Source organism: Gymnoscopelus braueri (assembly GCF_963280865.1).
Source record: "Gymnoscopelus braueri genome assembly, chromosome: 12".
Lineage (NCBI taxonomy): Eukaryota > Metazoa > Chordata > Actinopteri > Myctophiformes > Myctophidae > Gymnoscopelus > Gymnoscopelus braueri.
Genome location: NC_137614.1, coordinates 42,112,738 through 42,126,093, shown reverse-complemented (window position 1 = coordinate 42,126,093; position 13,356 = coordinate 42,112,738). Strand labels below are relative to the sequence as shown.

The 13,356-nt window shown below is 41.4% G+C and overlaps 1 protein-coding gene across 1 annotated transcript in view; it reads right to left on the bottom strand.

The window, feature by feature from the left end:
* LOC308096293 (copine-9-like) overlaps window positions 1–13,356 on the bottom strand; it is a gene marked incomplete at both ends in the record, with an annotated part of 121,719 nt that overhangs the window by 33,980 nt on the left and 74,383 nt on the right. Inside the window, 5 exon segments of the mRNA XM_080443680.1 lie at window positions 6,845–6,891; window positions 8,197–8,258; window positions 9,151–9,204; window positions 11,504–11,579; window positions 12,690–12,731. Coding sequence (XP_080299806.1) covers window positions 6,845–6,891; window positions 8,197–8,258; window positions 9,151–9,204; window positions 11,504–11,579; window positions 12,690–12,731 — 281 coding nt within the window.

The following is a 13,356-nucleotide window of genomic DNA, read 5'->3' as shown; positions in this document are numbered from 1 at the left end:
CATAATTATTGTGTATGCATATATTATAATATGGTGTATGTATATATATATATATATATATATATATATATATATATAGCGTGTAGCGCACACACACACACACACACACACACACACACACACACACACACACACACACACACACACACACACACACACACACACACACACACACACACACACACACACACACACACACACACACACACAATAAAATATATTTGCTTGACTGCTATTTTTACAGATATCTTTGGTAGAAACAAGTCAAAAGTACAGCTGCAGAAATAAAGTGCAGATTTATTGCAAAATATACACATCTTCTTTTCAAACATACAAAGACATGAATGAAATAATTGCTATTAAACTCTGCTTTACTGGAAAAGGGCAAGGTTTCAGCTCCATTGGAGCCCCTTTGATGTCATAGCAACTTGCAAGCAGAGTTCACCATAAGTTCAGCTGTAGCCTAATCAACACACCTGTGCTTGAAAAAAAAAAGATGAGAGAAGCTGGAAGGAACGCTTGCTGGTTGGTTGCAGAAAAACGAATCAGGTGTCTCCAAATTCTTTATCTCCACCTCCATCTTTTCCCCAGCTAATTAGAATCGAGCATTTCCATTAAATGGAAATGAGGAGGTGTGATTTGAAAACAGCAGTCAATGAGAGTGTAGCTTTCCCATCTTATGGGGGAATTAGGAAATGCTGAAGCGTGATTGCACGTTAGGTAACCAGACTATCCCTCTCCCGGCACCGCTAGATACAGTATATGGCCTACCTGACAGTGTCTGTTGACATTTATAATTTTTTCCATCCATTATGAACCCAGCTTCTGTGTCCCGGACTACTCTAGATCACTGGTTCACAAACCATTTACCAATAAAGAAATGTTTTGTCTCCTCGGAACGAAAACTAGTGAAAGTAGCCGATCTACAAGCTCACAAAATCTGAAAAGTTGTGAGATTGTAGATCAGCTATTTCCACAATGAAGTATGTCATACATTGCAAAGACATACTCTCTCAAAGAAGCATTTCATGTTACCTTTAACAGTTGCACATGTTTTGTGCGATACAAGTGAAAAGTAGCCAGCGTGAGGTGAGGCTTGAACCGGCGACCCTGCGATCCAGAGACAGATGCTGAAGCGAGAAGCCATTGGACCAACAGACCAGAATCAGTGAAAAAGGAGCTCAGACAGATGACACAGTTTAAAGCAAATAGCTGAAAAATCCTGGGTTTAAGTGTTTTTCAAACTGCTCAAAATTGCGGACAATCTAAGGGCGGAGCTACTGGTCAAAGCGATAGATGTGTTCCTCATGAGTCAAGGCACAAGTGTAAGCAAGTTTCACAACTTTTGGCCAAACGAGGCATGACTTATGCCTGTTTAAAGTTTGCATTTTCCAAAAATTGCTATAGCGCCCCCCTTTGGCCAATTGGAGTAAGATTGGTTTCAGTGATATTTGGAATGACCCTCTACATTTCTGCAAAGTTTCAAACAAATGTGAGTCTGCATGTATGTGTTAGGGGCAGATGAATAATTTTCATAAAACTGCAATAGGTAAAACATCTCCTCCTGGGATTTTTGAGTAATCTGCACGAAACTCTTTACACATGAACTTTGGACCTCTGCCGACAAAACGTTAGTAGCGGATTTTCCATAGTGAAAAAATGCAGAAGTTAGGAGCCAATGACAGTTTTTCATATAATTCAAAATGGCGGGCGATCTAAAGGTCAGAGGTCAAAAGTCATAGGGTGAAAGTTGTTCAGCATGAGGAGACGCATATGTGTATCCAAGTTTCATGGCTCTAGGTCAAACAGGGCATGAGTTGTACCTGTTCAAAGTTGCCATTTTCAATTGAGTGCTATAGCGCCACCTTTGGACGAAAGATTGTGAAGATTATTTCTTGATAGTTTTTCATGACCATGTACCATATGGTTTCGTAAAAAGCGTATGCACGGTTCAGCCAGAACTGCAAAAAGTGGCAGAAGGAGAAGCTGAATAATGCCAATCTTAAAACAGGGCCTGCTGCCATGCTGGCAGCCTGGCCCCGTAATAAGGCACAAAATGGAGAAATGAAGTGGCTTTGTCTGAGATGAATCCGCTCTCTCCATGTTTCCTCATAGCCTCAGTGGAGGCGGGCCGCAGCAAACATGTACTAAAGAACTTCCAAGACATGATTGGATGTGTACTTCCTGGAGTGAAAATGCACGGACTCGACTATGGCTGCCACTGCGGGAGCGGTAGCAGCGGTACGCCTGTTGATGCCCTTGACAGGTACACACTTAACCCATTAAGGCCTGAGGTTCCGACTCTACAAAATGTCTTCTAAATCCTAACAGTTTTTTGTAAAAAACGTATGTTGCTATGCCAGTGGTTCTCAAACTTTTTCACGTCAAGGACCCCAAAATTATTATGTATTTCACCGCGGACAGCCATCTCAAAATTATGTTGTTCCAGGGACCTAACCTGACTCTGCCAGATGGGGGCGGTATTGAGTAACCAGGTTCCCCAAATAAGCTGTGAAACAATGTGTGAAGCAAGCTTCTTGGATCTGGCAGCGTCAGGTTACCAGGGACCCCCAGAAGCAAAGATTTGAGTTACAAATGTTCGCTTTAAAAATATACGTATTCAAAGATTTGCACAAATTTTCGTGATTTTTCAAAAATAGCAGATCTACAAGCTCGGCTATGAGCTTATAGATCTGCTATTTTTGAATAGCCAAAGTGTAAAATAATGCGTTTTGGCTCAAATCTAAAAACTGACACAGATGCGTTCTTAATGGGTTAAGGGCAAGACATGATGAGATGGGATGGGATGGTATGGTAATGCATAACTATGCTCTGTTGTATAATGGTGTCGCAGCGCCAAAAACAGGAGATCTACAAGCTCACAACAACACGTCCTTGGCGCTTTACGAGCGTGTAGATCTGCTATTATTAATAATGTTTTATGAATCATTTTTTATTGCTTTCTGCAGTGTTAGTCTTTGTGAAATAATAGACATCCGCTTTGAATAACTGATTTGAAAGTTTGTAGGCTAATTGATGTAACCTCACTCCGTCAAATGGAAGAAGCTTGCGACACACATTTTGTTTCACAGCGTACTTGCATCTGAGACTTCGGGCGCAGAATCGATGACAGACGGAGTTTCATTTTTTCAAGCTACTAGGCAGGTGATTGGATGATCCCGCCCCTAGCAGCCGCTGATTGGTTCGTATGCGCAGCGGTTCGGGCAGCTTTACTCTGTGAGCAATCCCAGACCCTCCTTCCTGAAACCAAATGCAATGCAATGCATGAGATTTCCGGAGGGAGGGGGTGTTTACCAGGCTATAATTGATGGCCATCTGGATGACCCACTTGAAAATGATTAGCTTGATCTGTGCTGCAATTTCATATGTGTCATCACTGGCTAGAAGGAATGTACTGTGATAGCTGCTTCTATTGCAGCAATGGAAGTACTTAGATTTTGTACTTAGTAACTTTTTCAACAAAACTAAAGTTAAATTGTATATCTTTTGTGAGTGGCAAAAGTTTCACAACACCCACTCCATAAATTTCACCCCCGAAAGCCTTTTATTTATATATTTTCTATTGAACGGTGTCGAGGGGGACTTTCCCGCGAAAATGACGTCATCTGGCCGGAAAACGGAGGCGGAAATGCACCGGTTTCCTGTTTGGCCAGGAACTACAGTACCGGTTTCCTGTTTGGCCAGGAACTACCGCGCTAATAACAAAAGGGAAACTCACGCTGATTTTAAGAGATTGTATGATTTGAAGGTCGAAAAACAACAGAAAAAGAAAACACAGCTCACGGTAACTAAAGCTCCACTGGCTAAGAAAAACGATCCACAGATCGTATAAAACAATTAAAAGAACGCTTTTTGAAACGCTTCCGTCTTCCGGTGAAAACAAATGGAATTCTGGGTAACAGAGGAATAAACTAACGGCCTGCAGTGACGGTAATGACCAGCAGAGGCTGCTAAAAATCGTTATTTGTGGACCTGCACTGTATAACTTTAAATAAAAGTGATACCAGTGTAAAAAATACTCTATATCAAGTAAAAGTCCTGCATTCAATGTACAAAAGTATTATACATTTTTATACTAAATGCACTAAACGTACTATAAGTAAAAGTAAAATAATTATGAAGATTACCCATTTTAGAATAATATATATCATGTTATTGATCATTGATCATTAACCAATGAAACTATTTTATACTTAGGCTATTCGAAAATAGGAGACCTACAAGCTCCGAACGTGTTTCGATGCGACGCATTGGGAGATCTTCGAAACATTTAGCAGATTTGTGTATATATGTTTTTATTAATTATTAATAATCTAGTCTAATCTACAAAGAAACTAGTTACTAAAAGCTGTCATATATAAATGTCACAGAGTAAAAAACGTTTGATTCTGAGATGTAGTGGAGTACAAGTATCAAGAAATGGAAACACTCAAGTAAAGTAAAAAAAATACCTTGAAATTGTACTTAAGTACAGTACTTGAGTAACTATACTTACACCACTGTTCTGTTGTCTTTTCTGTGTTTCTGTCAGATGTTGCCAGGTCCATGACCAGTGCTTCGCTATAAGGCCACGAAACATTCATGCCACGGCAGGCAGACCCCTCTAAAGTTCATTACAATTTCAAATGTGACGTCGCCAAAAGGACTCCCATGTGTCGCAGTGAGTTAAGTTTAAGTATGAATTTTTTGTCAAATTGAGCGCTGTCAATAAGCAACGCCACATGAGGAGAACAGACAGCGATGGGGCTCACCGTTTGTTTTATTATCAACCCATTAAGACCTGAGGCCGATTCTAAAAATGCCTTCTAAATCAGTAGTTCTCACACGTTCAAAAGTAGCAGATGCACAAACTTCGCAGCACGGCACGAAGTGACGCGCCGCGAGCTTGTATATCTGCTATTTTTGAACAGCCAACGTAAAAATCGAAAATGACACAGATGCTTTCCCGGTTTTAATCGGTTAAGGAAATGCCATATTAACTTTTATTCATGTACATATACAGTACAATCTTCTTATAGAAAATATACTAATATCAACCCAATCGTCAGAAAATACATGTTGCCAACTTGCCATAGTATGTTCTACAAATCACTGATATGTTGCATTGTACAAACCTCGAAACTAGTGAGGTACATTGGACGCTGTGTTTGTGGCATTTGGCTGCCCATCTGATTTGTATATATGGACACTTGTTTTACATTTCAGCCTTTGGTGGAACATAATGGCCTTGGGACAACTGTCAACATATTGTCCTTGTGTTTGGGACTCTGGGCCACGTTCACAAACTTGCAATTTGGAGGATTGCAAAAGACAAATGCTAAAACATTGCCTAATATCATCTCAGCTATCATAGGCAGTCTGTCTATCTGGAGAAGACGATGTTTCATATATCCCTGAGTAGCAAGGGGGGGATCACAAGGTTGTTTACTATATAGTAAGTCATCAATGTTGCATCTGGTTTGACCGCAATGTAACCTTATTCTGAGATCAGTGTTTGAATCTATTATGTATTGCACTTCCTTTTCAGATCCAAATAAAATAATTCATGTGTGTGTGTGTGTGTGTGTGTGTGTGTGTGTGTGTGTGTGTGTGTGTGTGTGTGTGTGTGTGTGTGTGTGTGTGTGTGTGTGTGTGTGTGTGTGTGTGTGTGTGTGTGTGTGCGCGTGTGTGCGTGCGTGACACTTTTCCCTGGAGTCCTGGAGATTTTCAGCCATTTTGCAAAACAAAACACACTTTTACTTCTACTTGGAGGCTGTTCCAGAGTCTTGGGACAAATCAATTAAAAGCAGCCCCACAGTAGGTTTTGGTCTTGGAACGAGGGATGATTAATGTGAGAGATGTTCCTGAGTTAATGATGTTCCTTTAGGGAAAATGAGTAAACAATAATCATACAGTTATGCTCCAGAGAAGGGTAACATAGTAAATCACAAGGCACAGCTCCTTGGCATAAACACACACCTGCGGTGATGGAGCCTAAAGCTAGACAATACAGTATAGGCTTATATTAAACCTTATGGTTACATGGTCATATAACAGGCTTTTAACATACAAGAGCTATCGCCTTGTACGTCTCGTCACGTCCCCTCTATAAGTTCACCAACATTACTTCTTCACCCAGTCATTCTCTTCCTTCCTTACTACGTGTCCGTACCATCTCCTCACCACATCCGCTATGACCTCCACTCCCATTCCTCTGTCTCAGCTCTGCGCTTGTCTTTCTCTACCTCAGCGACACACCGGACATCCATCTAATCATCCCTATCTCCACTCTGTGCAGCTTCTCTTCATGCTCCACCCTCAGGGCCCATGTTTCACTTCCATACAGTACGTCATCCAACTTCTGATGCGGGCTGAGTACACTCGCCCTTTCATCTTCAGGGATGCAGCCTTGGATGTAAAAAAAAAGAAGGCACGAGTTCCCCGAATTTCTTCCATCCGTTTCGTACTCTTGCAGTCACTGCTAGGTCTACCTAATATTCAGCGTGTCTCCAAGGTAGCAGAAACTGTCCACAACAGTTTCTGGTAGAGTGCAGTGCTGGGTGAATTCTGATTCTTACACACTTCAAGCCTACACTCTTCATCTGAATTCAACAGCAATACATACGCGATCGAATGATGCCCCCAAACTGTAGAAAATTGGTGCCATTGGTGCCATAAGTGGCATGTGCAAACACAGTAAAATCATCATTAATTTGTAACTCATCAAAACACATACACCATCAGCCAATTTTGTTGTTAAATGAACACCTGAACACCAGTACAAACACCAAAAATACTTTGAAATGAAAGTCACTGAACCATTGGAAAGCAGTAGATATCTTACCATTGGATGCTGTGAAGTCTATAGCTACTGTGAAGTTCAGTTGAGTTCTGTTGGAAACAACAAATGGCAAAACAAAATGAAAAGGCATCATCATTCACACTCTTTTAGTGTACACACTAATGCATTGATTCTCAAAGTCGGGTCTGGGGACCCCCAGGGGTACTTGGAGTGGTTCTAGGGGGTCCCCAGCATAATTTGTTACCGTGGCTATTCAAAAATAGCAGATATACAGGCTGTAAGCTTGTACATCTGCATTTTTTTTTTTGCAATTTTGAAAAATCTTGAAAGTATTTGGAAATTGTTTAATAATTTTGGATTTTTAACATAAATCTTCTCTTCTGGGGGGTCCCTGGCACAAAACCTTTTCAGATGGGGGTCCGTGGCCAAATATATATCATTTTGGGGGTCCTTGACATGAAAAAGTTTAGAGAACCACTGCACTAATGCATAATGAATACATACACATACTGATTTCTATGTACTAGATTCATTCCATAAGGGACATGATCACCATCTTCAGCATCATATCTACTGCATACTGTATGTATCTAGTATATAGTACTGTATACAGTATCTATATTGTATTATGCGTTATAAAGTATCTACTGTATGTATACATTTTACATCTACTATCATGCGTAGATGTACTGCAGCAAATTGAATGAGGGATATTACCATTTTTATGACATTGAAATGTAAATACGCTCAAACCCACACCATTAGGGGGACAAGACAGGACATCCAACAAACAGGACTCTAATGCATATGGGTTCTCATATGAAGACCCCCACACACACACACACACACACACACACACACACACACACACACACACACACACACACACACACACACACACACACACACACACACACACACACACACACACTCATGTCAGCCAATATTTAATTTGTTTATTGGTTGATTGGCTTATTAGTATGGCAGGACAATCTTGCAAGACTAATTAGGTTAAACAAATGGAATTGGTAATTAAAAGCGAACAAGCAGAATACATTAGCTGTTTACAAATTAGATTAAAAAAGTGCAAACTTGATTGAAACTTCTGTCCTCCTGGTCTCATAGATATTCCACATGTACTATAAGGCCATCAGGAAACGCAATCTAATAAACGCAGGTTATGCAACAGGCACGCATGCGCGGTGCGCTCGCCGCGTACACACAGACACACACACACACAGACACACAGACAAACACACACACACACACACACACACACACACACACACACACACACACACACACACACACACACACACACACACACACACACACACACACACACACACACACACACACACACACACACACACAGTGATCAGTATTCAACTCACCCTCCACGGATGAAATCCACAAAGGTGTACTCAGAATCCACTTTGAAGGACAGCAGAGTTACCTGTCAAATCAAGCACCACACACGCACACGCACACGCACGCACACACACGCACACGGACACACACGGACACACACGGACACACACACACACACACACACACACACACACACACACACACACACACACACACACACACACACACACATACACACACACACACACACGGATACACAGTCCCAAAGTGAGGAAGCGAGAGAAACAAAAGGAGTTAAAGAAGAGAGACACAGAGAGATTGAGTCATTGAGGCGTAAACAGCGTTGATGGAGGGGGAAAAACAAACCCAAGCTGAATTGCTACGAAATGTCTGTTAGTATATTTATTTCATGCAACAGATGACAATGATGTAATGAAAAAAAAAACATGAAACCACTAAAGTGTCCGGTTGCGTCCAGTTATAAAGAGTCTGACATGAATCTGAAAGTTGGTGAACACTAAAATACTTCTAAGAGAGTTTAGAGTTCTAAGAGAATACAAATCTAACTCTCTGCTAGTACACTCCATTCCGACATGACATAACAATGTGTACTTATAAATGATCCATTTCAGAACACTAGACTGAATAAAACTGAAACAAAACGAACACTGAATGAATAATAAATCAATAATCAAATCAAAGGAATATACATTATATTTCCGTACGCAAACGTGCCCAGGGACAGAGCAGAAGGGAGAACAGGATGAGAGTGCTAATTATCTGCACTATTAATTACCAACTCAGGGGGAATGTCATTGATAGGAGACAGAGAGGAATAAGCCTGGTTTATACTTCATCGTATGGCGGTGTTGCTCGCCACATATACTGTAGGCCATCTGCTTGTGAGCTTGCAGATTGGCTATTTTCAGCATGCGACACACAGCTGTGCAAAGGAGCATAAATTAGGGGATACTCACCGTGCCAGAGTTGACGTATTTCTTCTTCTTGCATTTTTTCTTGGGGTTTAAAACCTGTTGGTGGCAGCAAGAGGGAATTAAGAATACGAGAACCCTTAGAAGGAGCCCCATGTGAGTGGCATCCTCTCTTTTCTCACCCTGTTTAATTTCAAGGAACCAGTGGGATTATTGTATTGTACTACTATTTTGCACTCTGAATAAGGCACATTGAAAAGGTCCATTTGTCAGTCATTTAACACAAAAAAATAGAAAAGTGAGGTCTCCGCCAGGCTGGGTTGACTACCCAGGGCCTGCAAACATTGGGTCATACCCACTTGGAATGGGATCTGAAAAATCTAACTTACTCATCTTGATCACATGATCCCAGAGATAATGTGTACCGATTTGTGTGAGTTATGGACAAAATCTGTAGGAGTAGTGGCAAAAAGTGTGTTTTGAAGAAAACTCACTATGGTAGGAAAATGTCATGATCCAAGGAATCCAGGGGGAAAATAATTGTTGATGATACGACCTACGGTGCAAGAGTTATGGGCCAAAACGTGAAGTGGGCTGTTGTAGCGTCACCATGAGGAGGTTTGAAAATTGTGGGTTCTTCCTTGGCCTAGTGGGAATGTTTATGCAAAGTTTCACGGCAATCGGGCGCTACGTTCATGATTTGAGGCATTTTGTTCAAAACTGGCCAATCCTGCAAACTTTAGAAGTCAATCTTAGGATCAGGACCAAATTTGCGTGACCGATTTGCGTGATGTTTGCACAAAATCTGTAGGAGTAATATCACAAAATGTATATTGCAAAAAGCGGCCTCCTGGTGGCGCTATAACAGGCAGATGTGAGAAATGTGATGTGGGATGTGCGTGCACAGTTTCACGTCGATCGGTCCAACAGTGCCGGAGATTAGCTGCTCACAGACGGACTTGCGGACACACGGAATGACACACGGAGTACAATGCAAGAGATCTCAGGCAAATATTAGGATATCTGGCGATTTTTATTTTTATTTGTGATATTACAGTATGGTCAAATAGTGCTGATTGTTGTCAAGATATTGACATTTGTAGCCCATTTAGAAGCATGATTATATTACCATTCATCATCCACCCTCTATAGAGTATTCCTCCCTCCTTACTGTATGGTGTCTAGTTGAGTGTTAAGCATGTATCCTCTGCAATTAACCCAGGGGTTCACAACCACCTGACCAGACGATCAGATCGGGCTCTTGACTCAATCGAGTTGATTAAAAACAACCAGTCATGCTATCCGACAAAACCAATCGATTTACAGTGAAGTGGAATTAACATGAACAGCCCCAGGCTGCATATAGAAGGGGTGTGTGGTAGGCAACATTACATGATAAACAGTATTGAGGATGAGTACAGGAAGCGAGGCCAATACAGAAGACATCGGAATGGGAAGATCTATGTAAAAATTAAAAATGTGTTGAAGTGTGGTTAGACGGGTAAAGTCATAATTCACACTAACCATTAGCCTTCAAGGCCACTTTCTATACTATGTTTAGTCTGACAAAAAAAATAAAAATAACATTCTGTCCTGTGTCTGTCCTGGTGATACTGCAATACTTGGGCTGCAACAGGCCTAAGCAAGACCAACTTTAATCCTATTATTTATTTCCCCCAAATTCTCATATCTTTCATCTAAGCATCTATTCTTTATACTGTCTCTCTTCTTTGTTCTCTTCCCTGGCATATTATGGTGTTTGTAATGCGTTTTCCTGTTATGTCTACCCATCCACTCTCCTCCTTTCTATTTTCTGTTGGAATAAAGAACAAAACATTGAAGAACAATCACCAGCAAACAGACTGGCATCAAAAACGTAAGTCTTCAGCTGATGACAGCTGAATGCACTTCTACACTGGAATGTCAATATTTCAGGAGTGATTGATCCAAAATGGAATCCAAAATGGAATCACTCTCACTCTAGCTGTCCTTTCAGTCTCTTTTGTGCTCCTGCCCCCCCCCCCCCCACCCCCATAAAACCAGGAAGAAAATCACATTGAGTTCTGAAACCTCTTTTTACAATCAATACATCAATATTTGGATCAACTCCACCTCAAATGACAACAGTAATGCATGTCCTTTGGAATACTAGACTACTACCTACGTATTATAGAGTCCTGTTATATCAAGGAGTCCTGTTAGTAAGATTCCACACCACAACTGTTAATGACGACAGGGGTGAACGATACTCGCAATAGTTATAGTGCACGATGTGGACGGCCCTTTACTTTGAAAGTTTGAAGCACTAAATGTTTTCTTTGCAGTCTCAGTGACCATTTACCCTGTCATAAAAGTGTCTACCAAAATGCCTAAATAGTAAATGTAATAGTAGCCTCACCTCGTAGACGTTGAACTGGTTCTGTCCTCTAGACAGCTCCCTGTAGCTGGTGGTGAATTCACCGATGAAGTCATGGCTGCAAGTGGACCAATTTAAACCACGTATAAAGCCTAATTTATACTTCTTCATATTATGCTGGTACCGACAATAGCAGATCTACAAGCTTACAAAGCCTCACAAAGCGACGTAGTAAACTTGTAGATTGGCTATTTCCGGCACGCAACACCAAAGTATTAATTAAACATTATGCTGAAATCATACCAGCAGCGATAGCAATTTCCCTTATTTTCCCTGCTAAATGGGTGCATACTAAACATGTGAAACAACCCACGTCACCTTCAGGTGAATTCATATGACGCCTAGTCTATGACTAATTCATTACAAGATCTGGTTGTCTGTCGCTTTGACTTGCCGCACAGCAGCGGCAGCAGAAAAGTAAACTTTCTTCAATTTAGCAGAAGAGCTTTTTGCTTGCTCCCCCTCCCGCTCCTTGCCATAGACCATGCCTCTCGCTTTCTCCGATTACGGAAGCTGCTGCTGGTGTGAATTCAGCATTACACAAACAGGAAAGGACAGCCCTTGATTAGACCATTAGAGCCCTGTGCCATTCGTCTGGTTCCCGTTGGATTTCTGACGATTCCCCCCCGCAACCACAATGACCGCCCGCAGTTAATGTCTGACCGCCACTCCCGCCTGCATGCAAACTTTAAGTGCCGTTCAAGTATAATAGTAGTCCTGTAATGGTGCAGAGGGACCCAGAAACACAGAATGAGAGAGAGCGAAAGAGACAGAGAGACGGCCATAACAGCACCATGGACAGCAACACAGTGGGCTCAGGCTAAACAGAGGCATTATGCACATGCACATACCTGTTGGGAACTTTTCAAAATTACACATGCATTAAGCCATACGCTAAATGTGTTCATATCAAGCTAATGTAAAGCACAACCACATCCCAATCCCGATGCAGGGCTCTAAGCCACAGTTCCCTCTCTATCAATGTCAAACCCATACTTATCTGTGTGTCTCTCGCCTTGCTGTGTAAACATGTCATTTTCTACAGTTCCTACTCTGTACAGTGTGTACTTCACTAGAAAAAAAAAACATTTGCACCTGCTGGAACACAAACCTTTCATTATTCTTCGTGTGGGTGACTGTGGGTGCAATGCATTGGAGGTTGTCTTACCTTCCATCTCTGTCCCAGTCGTACACATCCACTTTCACCGTCCTGGAATGAAGAGAGACCCATGTCTAATTACGTTGTCCTCACCAGAACATTGACCACATGGACCCTAGCATGCCTATTCTTGGGAGAACATTTGTCGAAAATAGCAGATCTAGCTCACTACGCGACGAGTTATGAGCTTCTAGATCTAGATTTTCTGTTAAGATCTGGTGTTGAGAGAAAAAAAGAAGGAAGCCTAGTAGAGCTGAGGGGGCCCTCGTTAACTAAGTATATCTAGGGTTTAAGTGGTTATGCCCTATTTTATACTTGGTGGTACAACTGTGTTGCACGGCAAAAAACTTAAGTCGATCTACAAGCTTACAATTAGTCGCATTGTAACGTGTTGTGAGCTTGTAGATCTGCACATTTTGTTATTTTAGACAAATGCTGAAAATTTTTGTTTGACTCAAGTCTCGCAGTCTGCTGTAGCTACGAGATTCGGTTCTGCGTCAAGAACGTAAGATCCCTTCTTCTGAACATCGTATGAAAAATGTACAGGCAGTCATGGTAACCTACATATGTCTGTGGTTCCGACGGTCTGGAAAAACGCATCGATGGGTTGTAACAACTGTCTAAACCGGGTTGTTTTTGTAGCCATGCACTGAATTAACACGGAGGCTACTTCCTT